Source organism: Anser brachyrhynchus (genome assembly GCF_964034855.1).
Source record: "Anser brachyrhynchus genome assembly, chromosome: 20".
In the NCBI taxonomy this organism is placed as follows: Eukaryota; Metazoa; Chordata; class Aves; order Anseriformes; family Anatidae; genus Anser; species Anser brachyrhynchus.
Genome location: NC_137713.1, coordinates 11,914,585 through 11,930,238, shown reverse-complemented (window position 1 = coordinate 11,930,238; position 15,654 = coordinate 11,914,585). Strand labels below are relative to the sequence as shown.

Genomic DNA, 15,654 nt, shown 5'->3' with positions numbered 1-15,654 from the left:
TGTGATAATCAGACACCATTTCTAGTATTACATTTCATCATCTCACTAAATACTTCTGTGTATTCAGCCCTGGCAGCCAGGGATATAACTTTACTTAAGGAAAGTGTTATACTGCAGCATGAAAAACCATCCACCATTACTTCCCTGATGTTTAAAAGTTGTGAATCATCTGGCTTAAAATTTACGGTTAATAAGCCCAGATAACACTTGCAGAAATTTTACTCTTTTCTTTCCAGTATCTCAGCTTATTGGGATCAGTCAGGATGTTCCAAGGTGGGTTTTCTAACTCAAAGGGCTTTGATATTCCCTTTTGTCCTCCCCTCGCTATCTGTGAAGAGCCTCCTGCCAACGCTTGAGTTCAGGAGCAACATCCTCTAGCAAAACTCCAGGTATGGCAATGCAAGTGGCCACAGCAGCTCGGGTGATTCTGAGTTTGGGTTGTACCTTTGCCGCCAAACCCTGAACCCGTGCCTACTCCTGTGCTTGCCCTTCTCCTCACTGGCTTGGGCCACTGCCTCCCTTCCTCCACCCCTGTCCCGGTGCTGCCATGGGGGAGACTCGCAGCTTTGGGTGGAGGACGGAGTCTCCCCACCCATGGTGAACCAGGGCCCCCTTCCCTGGGGTGGTGGGGAGCCAGGGGAGCCAGCACGGAGCCAGTGCTCCCGAGCCTAAATAGTGGAGATGGAAAAGCATCAGGCCACGAACCCCCAATGCTGTCAATGGTATCTCCATTAGCACAGCACAGCTCCTCCTGCTGTGCAGTGCTGGGATCTGATCTGCAGCTCCTTCAGAATGCCTGTGTCCACAGTGGGGTGATGTAAACAACAAACACATAGAGATATTATAGTCATGATGTTATTTTTATGATAATTTGGTTCACATTTAGGCTTTCACATGGCTTTCATAAAAAATGTTTATTTAAAAAAAGTATTAGATTTTCCTTTAAATAATATGGTTCAGTACTACTGGAAAACATGATACTCTGTTGCATTCCAAAATGTACTAAAAGCCTGCTCCACAACAGAACACAAAAAGCTTTGACTCTCAGGACGTGAACTACATGTTGCACAAAACATGCAGTAAATGCCACACTGTTTTCAGGATGAGTCTCTCCTTTGGCAGTTCACAAATTCTGAAACCGCTGAGGCCACTGCTCTTGTCTCGGTCTGTTTGAGTCCAGACAGACCCGTGACCCCCATGAGCCCCTTCCCAGGGGGCCACGTCCTACCCTGTCTGCAAACCAGCTCAGTGCCCTCTGGTGTGCCGCCTCCTCTTCTGCCAGACGTGGTGGCCCTGAAGAGGGCCTGGAACGCTTCCTCCATGTGCTCGGTGCTGCTTGCAGGCCCTGGGGGCTGCCTCCAACTTGCTGCATGCCGACAGCTGCCTTTGCCTTGCTGGTGTGGGCTTGGCTCACACCCCTGTGCCCGGGGGTGTGGATTAACGGGAGCACAGCGTTCCTCGCACGCTCTGCGAGGGCTGCTCTGAGCTGTCACGCGTGGGTGGCTGTAAGATCAAGAAAGACGTGAGCAATCCAGGACTCCCTGCGGGCTCCCAGAACAGTGGTGAGTGGTTAGCTGAGGTACCCGGGGTAGGTGTCAGCTGTGGGTGGCTCCAACACGACCCAGGCTGATAAGGACATTGGTGCTTGGTGTGGTTTGCAACGGGCTCAAACCGTGTGTGGGCTGGGTGGTGCTCGTGGCTGACCTTGTGCTGTGTGTCCTTTGACAAGGCACCCAACAGCTGTGGGACTGCTCCCACTGCCACAGGACCAGGTGGAGCTGTGTCCAGAGGGGACTGCTGAGGGTCGAGCCATTGCGGGATGACCCCGTTGTGGGTCTCCCTGCCCCTAGACAGGAGATCCTATCCCCTGCTCCTGCTGGTCCGTGGAGCGAGGGCAGCTGTGGGTGCCCAGCTTTGTGCCAACCTTGGTCCTCGAGGTGAAGCTACCAGGCTCCGGCATGCAGGTATGGGGTTGGCTGCTACTCAGTGGCCAAAGTGTCCTCATGTCCTTGAGCGTGACCAAGCACTGGCACAGGATGCCCAGAGAGTCTGGCACTGGAGTCAGGTGCTGGAGTGTCCTCCTTGGAGATGGTCAAAAGACACCTGGAGATGGCCTTGGGCACCCTGCTCTGGGTGGCCTGATGGAGCAGGGTTGGACCAGACAGACCCAGAGGCTGCCGCCGACCTCAGCCATTCTGTCTATCACAGTCACAATAAATGGAGCTGTCCTGGGGGCGTGCAGTGCCTGGGGAGTCAAGGCTGTGACCAAGGCCACTCCCCAGCTCACAGGTAGCAGCTCCATGTCGCCAGAGCTGTTTTACACAGCTGCCTACGTGGAGATGCCCGCCCCAGCCACGCGGCCATGCAGCTCCCTCCAAGAAGCACTTGGGGAATGGGGCTCTGGTCCCACTTGTGGGCACACTTGTGGTCTTCTCCCCTCCCCCCCCAGCTGCTATTTTAAGCAGGGTACAGTCAGCACTGTCACAGGATGAATGATGGGGTGCAGGCTGTCCTGTGGGCTGAAGAGCTGGGAGCTGAGCTCCTGAAGTGACGAGGCTCCTGATGGCACCGATATATGCCGCCCTCCCGGAAACACACACATGTACCCCCAGGCCTTCCAGCCCCGCGGGAGGTTCCTCTTGCTGCACGGCTCCCACCTAGCCCCTGCCCGCTCTCCTCTCAGCTCCGCAAGACCCTTCCTTCTGTGCTCCCCCATTTTCAGATATTTACGTCTGTCCTTCCAAAAGCAGTATGTAAATGCTGGGGGGTGAGCTGAGCTCAGGTGAGGCTTTGCTGTGGGCCAATTGCCTTGGGCTGCCCCATAGGTAATAAGGGTCCACGCAGAGTGGAGGAACCCAAACCCTTGTTGTTCACACAACTGCAGGTGTCCAGAACTCATCAGACCAACCTACGTGCTGCCAGTGGCATGGGTTCCATCCCCATCAGCGCCGGTGGGAGCCCAGCCCCAGGACTGCAGCGGGGAGGTCTCCTTGCAGGCACAGATCCTGCCCTGGGTCTGGGTCTTGGGGAGGGACTGAAGGGGACAGGCAGATCACTGGCTTCAGATGTGTCCAGAGATGGGTAGGTTTTGGAGGCACAGGGAACAAATGACTTTTTGCAGCAGAGGAATGCATCTGCTAAGCCTCATGTCCTAGCTAAATCAGAGTTCTACCAAACAGTTCTTAAAATTTAGTAGTGAAGCATGTTTTTTCCAGTCTCAGCTTGGGGAATAGCTATTCCATTTTAGAGGCAGCTCCCAGAAAACATTCCCTGAAACAGCCAGCAGAGTAAAATTTCAGCCCATAAAGGTAACACATTAATAGACTGTAACAGCCTAAATACCTGAATGTAATCTACGTCCTTCTCATACCTCCTCCTTCATTTTTTTCCTTATTATTTTCCAAAACAGCATGGACAGATAGGGAAAATTGTGTGTGTTGGGGGGGAAGGGTGTTGCCAGTTTAGAAGAGGAAATAAAGATGTTACCACTATTATTATTTCAGCTATTGTCATTGCAAAAACTGTAATAGAGGCAAAAACAGAAATTTCTTACAAAAATATTTATTTCTAAACATTTGAATTAAATATTGCATCAAAAATACAATTAATTAAATACTAAAAATATAATCTAAGCAAGATTCTTCATTTAAAAAAATATATCTTAAGTAATTTTCTTGTTATTTCATCTGCTCCTTTTCCTTATAAAAATTAAATACATAAATAAAAAAAAAAGCACACTAAAGTCAGGTTCTGGGACATTTTCAGTTTCTCAGCTAGCTCTAAATGACACGGAACATTTCTGACGGAGTCCATGGCTTGCTCGTCCTGGCACAGCGCATCCTGTTCCAAAGCTTCAGTTCAGTTCCAGCTCAGTCACGTACTTCTGGACCCAGTCGTGCTCAGGGTTGGCACAGACTTCACGTCCCTTCCTTGTGATGAACCTGTGGGGAGCAGCAAGGTGAGTTTTCCATGGGAGAGCTCAGTGTGGGGGAGACCCCACCATCCCTGCTCCATACCCAGCCTCTCCCGAGGGTCAGTAGGATTTGGGCAGCACCACATGGTGCTGACCATGTTGGCAGCCACCAGCCTGCAAAACCCTCGAGCAGGACCAGCGTAAGCCCCAAGTGCACTGAGCCCATGGAGCATCCCCATGCACCTCTTGGCTCCACATCCTTCCTGTCCCCCCTGAAAACGAGTCTTTCTCTTTGCAGGTCCAAAATGTGGAGGAATCCTCATCCCAAAGGGAACCCCCCCAGCCCTGGAGGACACTTACACGACACCCGGCTGGGAGCACAGGCTGTTGGTCTCATAGTAGTCGGTCACGAAGCTACGGGGCAGCTCCCGTTGGATGTAGGTGAAACAGCAGGAGGTTGGCGGGTCAGAGCCAACTGTGAAGGCAAAGACAGGCGTGAGCAGTGGCAAGTGACAGGGGAACAGGGGCAGGGAGCTGGGACTGGAGTCCCCATGGGTCTGGGAGGACATGGAGAAGGAATAAGGAAAAAAAGGTCTTTTTCCTTCTTCCTTAAATTCTTTCTCATTTGGGTTCACCCTGAGCTGTTTCTAACACCATGCACGTGTTGTGCTCTGGGCTGTGCCTGCCCACGGCTGAATGGCCCCCTTGGAGCACCCGCTAGAAGGTGATCTGACATAAGAAGGGACCCAGGGTGGAAGGGCTGACAGAAAGGACCCTGTCCCCATTTAGAGAGATTCATAGAGTCCAGACTTACTTGGTGCAGCAGAGGTCTGGTAGCAGAAGGCGGCGATGAGAACAGCCAGGGCAGCCACAGAGACCTTCATGTCAACTCAGAAGTTGTGACCGGAGCTGAAGCAGGCAAGTGGAGCTTGAAAGCTTCTTTTCGCTTTGATGCTGAGACATTCAGATACCCTCCAATTTATAGGGCAAGCAGGTCCGGGCACTTGCTTGCGTAGGTGTGGTGGAATTTCCCCCAGAGAAGCGACTGGCAGCAGTCTCGTGATGGAACGAAGTGGTAGCCCCAGCCCCGGAAACGTGAAGCTGTCCCCTTGATTCAGTGCCTCCCCAGTGACACAGGATATGAAACAATCACAGTATCTATTTCTGCTTCTTTCATGCATGTCCCTTAGTAAGAAGTTCCCCTGTGGAGGTTCCTGCATTTGTCAACAGGCCTGTATTACCCAACCTGTAACAGCGACTTCGAGGCAAGTGTGCATCCTGCCTCTGCACTGCACAAATGGGACGAAGAGTATAGATGGGATGAGGCCATCTTAGGAAAAAAGGGGAGAGAGATCTCTTCTACCCTGAACTGTATCCCTCCTACAGCAGCACAAGATGGGGGCTGTCACCTGTGGGCTCCCTCTGCTGTACGTTCTTCATGTTGTCTGAGGGGACTCAGTAGCTGCCCTGCAGCTGTGACAGCACTGCAGGCACCAGCGCAGGTAGTTGTGGGCATAAGGGTGGAAAAAAGAGTCCCAGAAGCTGAAGTGCTTGAGTTTTCTCCTCAGTTTTAAGGGAGCTGAGGTGGGTTGTTATCTCCTGGAGGTGTCTGCCTCACTCCAGGTCCTATAAGAAGACCTTAAATGACCAGTTTAAGTTAGACACTTATATTTCTTTGACTACTGGTAGGTGAGGTGAGGCCTCTTGTTGATGGGCCTGGAGATGCAGAGATCCAAAAAAGTATGGAGATGTTGACTGTGACCCTGCAGATGAAGCAGAAGGAGCTCCAGGAGCTGGATGAGGAAGAAGTCACCAGTTCTAAAGACCAGGAGCTCTCAAGATGGGGGTGAAGGCACAAGCATAAACTAGGATGTCAGTCAAGAAAAGAGAATTTGGCCTCTTCTCAGCAGAGAGGTGGCTGCATTTCAGGGAAATGTCTCTATTTCATTATTTTCATATACTCAGTGATGTTTCAACAGATGCTTCCTGAAGGTCTGTTGAAAGAATATAACAAAAAGTAGAGCAAGCCAACCGAACCACCCCTGCTGCAGCGCTGGGCATTGACTCACCATGTTTCTGTAAAAGGCACCCGGCTGTCGACTTGGGTGAGTTCTGTAGATAACCCAGTGTTTTCCAGCCCTCACTCCAATGTTGCATGGTGTGCGCAGCCCTTCCACCGGCTGCAGTTGGTGGAAAGGGAGGCAGTGCAGCTCTGTGCAGGGTGCTTGACCTCCAAGCAGAGTGGGGTTTCTGGGAGACGATGTGGTCCAAGGCCTGAGAGGGAGAGGTCCCAGAGGTGACCCACCCTCCAGGTGGTCCCCAGAGCCTGCAGAGAGCCATGGTGGTGGGATGCCTGCCCCTTGCCCTGGCATGGCTGCAGCACTTTTTCTGTGTGGAGGGCAGATGGAGCAAATGTGGCACTAGCCAAACAGAGCATCAGCTCCTCCCTGGCTACACCATGCCAAGCTGGTCCCCTCCCCAGCCTTCCTTTTGCCATCTGGCCAGGCTGGTGAAGCAGAGAGGCACCTTGCAGGCTCCACCACCAGCCCAGACCCCTCTGCTCGTCCATATGCTGAGCCCTCAAAGTCCTGGGAGGATGAGGGGAGAGCCTTGGGGCACCTGGCCAGGCACGGGGAGGGAAGTCAACATTCAGAAAGAAGCCATCTGGACCAGAAATCAGCTCTGAGCCAGCCTCAGCTTTCTTGGCTCTTCTGTCTGGTTGCTCGGGGAATATAACTTGTAGATACGTAAGAGCGTGGTTTGCCTCTGAGCTGTTCCCTGTGATTGTACCTTCAAGCATTCATGGGTCATGCCTTGAGATTTGCCACCTACAGCCATCTGGTCCTGTCCTGCTCCCAAGGCAGATGACGTTGGTAGGGCAGGCAGGCAAAATGCCATTTACGGTGCAGAGATGTTCTGATAAAAGCAGGTTTCATTAGAATAGAAGAATTATTTGTAAGTTATTTGGTTATTTGAATGCTTTCAATGAGATATTTTTTCAGTTTCAGGCAGATGAAATTCTCCATGCATTTGTACCTCTGTTGGCAAGCAGATACAAAAATGCTTTGAATTTTCAGGGACAATTTTTAAATTAATAATAAAAAAAAAAACACACCACAAAACACCACCCAACAACAAACAAACAAACAAAACATCTTTTCAGTTTAGTTAAGTCACTTTAGGATCAGATTAGCCTAGATAGTGTGTGTTACAGGGGCCAGGCAAGTGCTGGAACTTTTCCACTACTGAAAGCCAAAAAATAACCTCAAAATTGGAGTGTTCGCTTCCCATGAGTCTGTTTTTTCCCTAGAAATCTGACAAAAGCCCTTACTCTGCCAGCTCCTCACAGGCTGGGTAGAGGTGGGAGGCTGTAGTCAATGCCCTGAGATGTTGTAACGTGTCTAAAACTGTATCCTTACCCATACCCCGGCAGCCCTATCATGATGAAATGAGAAAGTAATTTCTTCTCACCTTCCCCCTTTTAGAAAGAGGGGAAGGTGTGGGGCTGGGTGTCTGGGATGAAGGACGTTTGTCTGGGAGGTGCTCTGGAATGGACAGATGGCCATGGAAGAGTGGCCAAAGTAGGCTGGAGCTCCTTAGGGGAAATTAGGTTCATGCAAAAAATGCTGTGCTGGAAAATAAACGTTTTCCCACTCTGGATCCAGCTGGTTTCAGGGCCCGTGACACAGCACATGGTCTGCCCTTGCCCCCACCACAGGCAGGCAATGTTTGGAGTCAGCAGGATGGGCTGGTTGAAGCAGTCTGTCTGATGTTGCCTGGAGGGTTATGTTAGAGCTTGTCTGCAGGCCCCTGGAAATCCCAGAAGAAAGTGCTAAGTAAAGCAAATGCCCCAAATAAATTTGGTCAGAGGCAGAAATAGCGAAATTCTTGATCTGCCTAATGAAAGGGGAACACTGCAAAAAATGGTGAGACTGGATGATGTAACTTGCTATTTATAGCAGTTTTTAATGCTGAGCTGGCAGGATTCACTTGGAAAAGGAAGTGTTAAAAATGTCCTAAGTTCAGTAACTGCCTCCAGCACAACCTGCAGCAGTCTTCGTCTTGCCCTGCTCAGAGCTCGGGTGCTGAAGACTTTTCTGAAGTATCCTGAAATTCTTTTCCTCCCTACTCTTGACATTTCTGGAGAAACAATGGAATTTTCAAGATGATGTCATGTCCTGGAACTGGCTCCAGGGGGAACCTGTGCGTGTGGGAGTGACTGGGAACCAGTGCCTCAGCTGCGCTGGGGTGAGGGCAGTGCAGCCATCTGGGCCACACGGCATGGGCGAGTGCGGCTGCGTTGCACAAGAGAGCGGCTTCGTGTTTCCTTGAAATCGTGTCACACAAGGAATCCTGGACAGTGACGGCCATCGAGAAACAGGGGACAGCAAGCTGTTAGTGTTGATAAGAGATGGTATCTCATCAAAGGTTGAACCTTCTTCCAGGAAGGATATTTTCTAAAAAAATGCTTTGGGAAAAACTATTGCTTTCCTATGCATGCCTCACATTTTTCCTGGCCTTTGTTTTGAAATAAAACAAACAAAAGAGGATTAAATGTAGGGTATTTCAAACCAAATAAAAGTGTAATAAAAAAACCTCCTTGCTCCAACCCCCTCCCCATCCATGGCATGAAAGCCAAGGAAAGAAACAGGGAAAACTGAGTTTCAGTGATTCTGGAGCCCTAGGGCAGTGTTTGCAGCTGTCAGGGTGCTCCTGGCTGGTGAGGTGTGGGCTCGCCCCCACCCACACCCCTCAGCATCCCCTCGGTAGCCCTCAAGCCCCACGAATGCCTGGAAATGACAATGTGTCTCTGCCTGGGCTATATCCTCTGTCCAGAAGGATGGGCCATATCAGTCAGATCTTTGGTGAGTGCCCCAAGAAAAGCAAGGAAGAGCAGGCTGAAAATTCAGAGCTCTGCTAGGGTGAAAAATAAAGCCAGTTTGTAAATGAACCCACTGGGCCTTGTGTGTGTGACATCATCAAGCAGAGGAGAAGAAAGCCACATATTGATCGTCTTCTTTGTAAGCTGTCCTGATGTCCAGCTCTCCAGGAGGCTGGGGAGGGTTTTGGGAGCTCTGAGGATGGCTGAGCACCATGGCCCAGCTCAGGAGCCTTTTGACTTGTGCCCTCCCTCCTGAGGACCCCATGCCCACAAGCACCACCTTGACCACCCTCCTGGCAGCATGTGGCAGGGGTATGTCTGGCACCAGCCCCCCAGAGCTGGGGGCAGGAAAACCCTGTGGGAGGTGTGAGCCCCTGCTCCCACAGCAAGGGGCGAGGCCACACACAGAGGCCGGCAGTGATGCTCGGATGTTTATTAGCCTCAACATTTATTTTGGTTTGGGCTCTCTGCAAAGCTGCAAACCACTTCCCATGCATGGAGACTGCTTGCAGGTTGGGGTACTCTGCAGCATCTCTCTGAAGCACAGTTCCCATCCTGCTCCCTGCAGTGCTGAGCCTTTTGCCCCCCTGGATGGGTTGGCGCCCTTCAAAAGAGCCATGGGCACTGCCTGGTGCTGGCAGACACAGGGCAGGGGGTGGCCGTGGGGAATGCTGCATCTGGCTTCGCAGCCTCCCCCTGTGGCCTCCTGGGCCAGGGACAGTTTGGGAACAGGTGCTGAGGGGTCGCCTTTAGCCCCAGCTCTGCACAGAGCCCCAGACACTGCCCTCTGCCCAGGGCGAGACCCCCAGCATCCCCCAAACACAGCACCCTGCACGCTGGAGCTCACAGCCACATGTAGGCTTATGGACAACAGGAGTGAACATCGAGCAGGAGTGCCACGGACAGGCTAATATCCCTTTGTGTACTGCATCTGACTGTGCTGCGGTGCTGGGTTGGGGATGTCGCAGTACCTGCAGGTGAGCTGTGCTTTGGGGCAGCAGATGAAGCTTCCTCCAGCCCAGGAGACCTCAGCATCGCCTCAAGCGAAGCACTCAGGGTCCCTTCCCCTCGGGGCACATGCTTTGCGACTGGTACCTCTTGGCAAGGGCAGGATTTGGGGGGACTGGAGGGAGTCCCAGGGCCCCTGGGACCACTATCGCAGTGGAAGAAGTCTTGGCAACCACTATAGCATCCTTCTCTGTAATCTTCCTTTTTGAATAATTTTAGCTTTCTTTTGCTACCCAAACAAACCTCATGCCCAAGGCTGGGTGAGGCCAAAGCTATAAAAGGCAGCTCCATGCCAGGAATAATAAGGGAAGCTTGAGAGAGATTGGATTATAACTACTTAAACTGCAGGAGCTTTCTGACACCAGAGGGCTCTAGGATTTAACAGACAAGCAGAAAACAGTGCAGAGAAACAGAAAGCTGGAAACAGACGTGGGCCTCAGAGGCCAACAGGGTCATCTCTCTCCGGGAAAAGCCAGGCAGGAGCATGTGGCTGTGGTTGCAGCTGGAAGCTCAAAGGTGGAGACCTGCAGCAGGGGTCAGCGCCACGCGGGAGTGGCTGGAGAGGTGCCCACCCTGGCAGAAGGCATCACAGCTCTCAAAGGGCATTTTCGTAAGTGCTTATCAGTCTGGGCCAGTGACACAAGCAAACAACTGTGGCTGCAGCAGCACCTTCCAGACCCTCCTCTTCTGCCCAGCTCTGTCAAATTCATTAGCAGTGAACAACAGCTCGTTTAATTCCACTGCGCATCTCAGAGCTTCTGGATGGAGGGCAGAGCTTCCTGGTGTGGAACGTTTCCATCACACCTCCTCACTGCCCCGGGTGCTCTGGGCGCTGAGCGAGACGGCACAGTGCGAGCCTCTAGTCCTTGGGCTTGTTCACTGCAGGTGGGAGGCTGGGGAGAAGAAGGTGTGAAGTTCCCATGAGCAAAGCTCTTTCTTGCTGGTGTTAGCCACAAAGCTGCCTTTCTGTAGCCGCAGTCTCTCTGTCCTGGAAATGCAGCAAGAAGTGCAGAACCAGCAGCAAGTATTTGTCATTTCCCGGTGTACATGCTACCATATGAGCTGCAAGAAGAGGGGAACAGAAAGCTCCCACTGTTGGTTTCTGCACACTTTATTTCCGTGGCAAAAAGCCATGATTTAGTTTTACGCTACAGCAATTCATCTGAAAGCTGGAGCCACTTCTTGTTCTGCCATGCACCTTTGTCCGGAACTGCTCTGCTAAGCCATGGAAAGCAGAGCCCTGCCTGTCCTGCCAGGGCTTGCTCTGAATCTAGCAAAACTCCACTTTCCTGATACCTGTGTCAAGTCCTACAGAGGCTTTGGAACCAACAAAAGTGCATCCTCAGCTTCTCTGGTGATGCATCTGCCCAGCTGCAAGGTGAGCTGCAGCCTGCTGCATCTGACAGCACCAGTGTCCTGAATTGCACTGCAGGGGAAGAGCAAGTGGGGAAGCAGGAGTGTGACAGGGATCCTCCCTGGAGGGGTCAGGGTGTGGTGGAGCAGACCATCACCTGTGCCAGGAGCCTTCAGCCTTCTCTCTGTTCCTGATGGAGAACAGAGTCAAATCAGTGTCTCCACTGCTCCTGTTTGCAGCTCCAGGGGAGACAAGCAGGTGTTTGCACTCCTGGGGATGAAGATCCAGGCCCAGGGGCCCACGCGCAGCCCCAAGCCTCCTCTTTGCCGTGGAGGAGGCTCCCACCCCAGATGCACCCTCAGGCTGGGGCAGGAGGTCAGGTATCACAGGCTCACCGTGCCCCCCCAGAGCTGCTGCTGTGCCCAGCTGCCCCATGCTGCACTGTGGCACTGCCCTGCTACAGCTCCAGTGCCGGGCACCTGCGGGGCTGGAGAGTGTCTCCCATGCCAGGCAGGTTCTCTACTACCTGTTTCTCACCTTTTCAGCCAGAAAAATCCATCTTGGACCCAGCGGAGCAGTTCAGACTGGAAAACATCTCAGGTTGGCAAAACTCCTCTTCCATCATCCTCCTGGCAGAGCAGGGATGTTATTTATGTTGACTTTAACAAGGCTTTCGACTGGCTCCCATAGAATCCTCATAGACAAACTGATGAGGTATTGGGCATTGATGTGGGCTGACAGCTGGCTGAATGTCCGGGCTCACAAGATTGTGATCAGTGGCACAAAGTCCAGCTGGCATCACCACTGGGACACTCCAGGCGTCAGTACTGGGGCCAGTCCTGTTTGATATCTTAATGACCTGGAGAGTGCGACAGAGTGCACCCTCAGCAAGCCTGCAGACAGCACAAACTGGGAGAGGCGGCTAAGATGCCAGTGGGTCGTGCTCCCAGCCAGAGGGACCTGGAGAGACTAGAGAGACGAGAGGACAAGAACCTCATCAAGTTCAGCAAAGGGACATGCAAAACCTTTCCCCTGGGGAAGACTAGCCCCGTGCACCAGGACATGCTGGGAGCTGGCTGGCTGGAAAGCAGCCTGGGAGGGAAGGACTTAGGGGTCTTGGTGGGCACCAAACTGGACGTGAGCTGGCGTGTCCTTATGGCAAAGTAAGCCAGCAGCGTCCTGGGTTGCCTGAGTGCTGCCAGCAAGAGAGGGGATCCTTCCCCTCTACTGCTGAGACACCACCGGAGTCCTGTGTCCAGCTCTGGGCTCCCCAGCGAAAGAGGGAGGTATGGACATACTGGAGAGTCCAGTGAAGGCCACAGAGATGATTTAGGGACTGGGGTACCTGTCATGGGAGGAGAGGCTGTGAGACCTGGGACTCGGTGGGGGGTCTTATCAATGTGTGTACGGGAAAAGAAGCAGATGAAATCAGAATCTTCTCAGTGTCTGTGACAGGACAAGAAGCAACACACACACCAAAACACAAGGAATTCTATTTAAAACTCAGGTAAAACTTTATTACTGAACACTGCAACAGGTTGCCCAGAGAGTCTGGGGCGTTCCTCTCCTTGGAGGTCTTCAAAGCCCGGCTGAACACGGGCAGCCCATGCAGGGCTTCCAGCTGACCCTGCTGCGAGCAGGGGCTGGGCCAGGTGACCTTCAGGGGTGCCTCCAGCCCCATCCTGGCTGGTCCCTGCTAAACCAGGCACGGTGGAACTGGTAGGGGCTGAGCGATTCAGACAGCACAGAGTCTGTGGTGCAGCCACCCCTCAGCTCCTTGCACTGCAGTTTAGCAAACACCCGGCATAACAACAGCACAAGCGTGCCTCGAGCCTGCATGTTTTTTGTTTTTTTTCCAGAGTTGCATAATCTTAAGCAAATGTTCTGTCTTTTTCTATGCAGACTCACAGGGAAAATCCCTCCTGTAATTTAGATGAATAGATCCCTTCTTTGTGGCCAAGCTACTTGGCACGCTTCAGTTTCCTTTTGATTTGATAAAAACGAAAATGAATGCTGAGTCAAAGCTCAACATACTTGGCTCCAATGTGAACTATATCCCATTCCTTCTGCCTTATTATTTTTTTGGCTATTTCACTTTCGTGACATCCTCTATCATCATTCTGGAATTTCCACTTGGGCTTCTCTGCTGCCTCCAGGTCTCCCTATTAAAAGGGAACTGAATCCAGCTGATGCAGTCTGTGTTGCATCTGCCAGAGCTCCTGGTCCTGCTCCGACTGTCCTTGTCTGACGGGAAGATGAAGGTCTCTTCAGTTGTTCTTGCTCTTCTCCTCGTTGCAGCCTCTTGCTCCCAAACCTCCTCTGCCCCAGGTGAGTCCTGCTTTCTCATTTGTGAAGGAAGAATGGATCTGAGCCTTCGTTATTATTTCTTCACTGAGATCCCCTGGTAGATAGCTGGGAATTTTTCAGCCACTCTCCACTCTGCACTGCAATCAACTACAATTTCCCTGAACTGGAAAATCATCCCTCCGTCCATCCCTCCATCCCTCCATCCCTCCATCCAACTAGCCATCTGTCCAGCCATCCTGGACGTGGGATGCTTATTCCTGGTTATTGTTTAGGGTTCCCAGTCTCTGCCCTAAAACTGAGTAGGAATCTCTCGTATACTTGCCTTCCCTGGCAATCGTCGTTGACATTGGACCAGACAATCTCCCATGCCCCTTTCAGCCTTAATTATTCCCTGGTTCCTCACTCCCTCCTACCTGCATAGCTCCCTGCACTTCTGGGCTGGCTGCTCCCGGTGCACAGCTCAGCACGTGCTCATACTGTCTCTCCCTGTCTCTTCCAGTTGGACCTGACCACCCAACCTGCTGCTTCTCTTACACATCCCACAAGCTCCCAAAGAAGCTCATCCTGCGTTACTACGTCACCAGCACCAGCTGCTCCCTGCCAGCCCTCGTGTAGGTATCAAGGCTGATGCCTGGGCGCAGCACAGGCACAGCCATTTTGGCGTGTGTGTGTGCATGTGCGGGGACCTGCTGGGGATGGTCCTGCAGGGACCGCCAACAAAGCTTTTGTGGGGATGCCCGGGGATGTTCCTGTAGTGTGAAAAAGCAGATGGGAGCGGGGGGAAAATCCCTGTCAGCCATGGCACCAGCTTGGGACACAAGGGAGAACCTCCTGCAATACCCCAAACCTGGGATGTTGTTCTGAGCAGAGACCTCATGTGTCTCATCCCTGTTCCACAGGTTCATCACAAAGAAAGGGCGCGAAGTCTGTGCCAATCCCAGTGATACCTGGGTGCAAAGATACCTGCAGAACATGAAGCAGAACTGAGCAAAGCCAGATGGGAAGCACAGCTGCTGTCATGAGTCATGTCATTCTGAGCCCCTGCGACAGAGCAGGGCTTTGGGATGGCAGGAGCTGCACGATACCACATCGTCTGCATGCAGCTCTCAGGGACTGCGGGAACGGCACCATGAGACACCCCGTGTTGGGGTGCTGCTGCTTGCACTCAGCTTGCAAAGACCAGTCTGAAACCTCTTCAGTCAGCCTGACACCTCTGCCTGTGGCCCAGAAAGGCCCATGGGACTGCACCTCTATTGTTCTTATATTATTTTAATTTATTTAAGAAACGATCATATTAGATAGTATTTTCATCTGTGGATCATAATGCTATTTATAGGAGGGTGGCAGGGAGGGTATTTACAGGAGGGCAGCTCAGAGTCTCAGAGTAGGACGATGGGTGGCCCAGGCTTACTTGTGTGAAATTATGATTCTGGAGAATAAAGAATTTGGATAAAACATGGATTTGGATAAAGCATTTTTATTTCCCCCCCCCCCCCTTTATTTCGCTTTCACCAGCACAGAGAAAAAACCTCACCACTGAGCCCATCGACACACTCTATATGACATGTGATAATGGGAAATGGTTTGAGGTAAAACCATGCTGTTTCCATACGACAGACATATAAATATCCTCTGACTGTTCCCCCACCACATATACCTCTGCCTCCCACATCCTCTACAAAATCAGACATGCCTGTGCACACACATAGCCTCGCACACACAAGAAGGCACCCCACACACCCCCCAGGTGCCTTGGTCCCCAAATGGGCACTGTCTGTGTGACAAGGCAGTGGCTGGGCACACTTCAGAGGGCATGACTGGGGAAGGCTGTCATGGCTTTGGGGCCGTGCGGGGAGCTGACAGGCACACAGGGCACGTGAGCCACCCGTGTGCCCTCGTGCCCAGGTGCTAGGGCATGGAGCAGGGCCAGCTCCCTGCCCACAAGCATGCTCTTCTGGACCTTTGTGCCAGTGAAGGTGACGCCATTTCCCAGAACAGAGCCTGCAGGCACCACGCCTATATCGTCAGCAGCCCTGCAACATCACTTGTCCCATGTTCCTGCTCCTCCAGGACACCACTGCTGCTCTGCCGCCAGCCCCGGCATGCGTCTGGGTCCTTCTGGCTGGCAGCAGAAGGCAGCAGGCACCCTGGCTCTCTGAGCATCCCAATGGGGTTGCTCCTCACATTCCC

General features: G+C 52.3%; 2 protein-coding genes across 2 annotated transcripts; one reads left to right on the top strand and one right to left on the bottom strand.

Moving 5' to 3' along the window:
- Positions 1 to 3,457: 3,457 nt before the first annotated feature.
- Positions 3,458 to 5,540, bottom strand: LOC308180829 (C-C motif chemokine 4 homolog). The gene is made up of 3 exons (XM_080563065.1): positions 4,728 to 5,540; positions 4,274 to 4,388; positions 3,458 to 3,941 (listed from the first exon to the last, which is right to left on the bottom strand). Exons 1-3 carry the CDS (start codon positions 4,795 to 4,797, stop codon positions 3,854 to 3,856), a joined length of 273 nt encoding a protein of 90 aa, XP_080419191.1. The 5' UTR covers positions 4,798 to 5,540; the 3' UTR covers positions 3,458 to 3,853.
- A 7,735-nt stretch (positions 5,541 to 13,275) lies between these two features.
- LOC308180861 (C-C motif chemokine 4-like) lies at positions 13,276 to 14,923 on the top strand. Its single transcript, XM_080563196.1, has 3 exons — positions 13,276 to 13,485; positions 13,964 to 14,075; positions 14,364 to 14,923. The coding sequence occupies exons 1-3, from the start codon at positions 13,347 to 13,349 to the stop codon at positions 14,449 to 14,451; spliced, it is 339 nt and encodes a 112-aa protein (XP_080419322.1). The 5' UTR covers positions 13,276 to 13,346; the 3' UTR covers positions 14,452 to 14,923.
- Positions 14,924 to 15,654: the final 731 nt, after the last annotated feature.

Bases quoted from the DNA above. Each gene is read 5' to 3' on its own strand.
- LOC308180829 (XM_080563065.1), bottom strand. From the start codon at position 4,797: ATGAAGGTCTCTGTGGCTGCCCTGGCTGTTCTCATCGCCGCCTTCTGC. The intron at 4,389-4,727 runs GTAAGTCTGGAC...TTGCCTTCACAG, and splicing joins CCAGACCTCTGCTGCACCAA to TTGGCTCTGACCCGCCAACC. The intron at 3,942-4,273 runs GTAAGTGTCCTC...TGCTCCCCACAG, and splicing joins TGCTCCCAGCCGGGTGTCGT to GTTCATCACAAGGAAGGGAC.
- LOC308180861 (XM_080563196.1), top strand. From the start codon at position 13,347: ATGCAGTCTGTGTTGCATCTGCCAGAGCTCCTGGTCCTGCTCCGACTG. The intron at 13,486-13,963 runs GTGAGTCCTGCT...TGTCTCTTCCAG, and splicing joins CCAAACCTCCTCTGCCCCAG to TTGGACCTGACCACCCAACC. The intron at 14,076-14,363 runs GTAGGTATCAAG...CCTGTTCCACAG, and splicing joins TGCTCCCTGCCAGCCCTCGT to GTTCATCACAAAGAAAGGGC.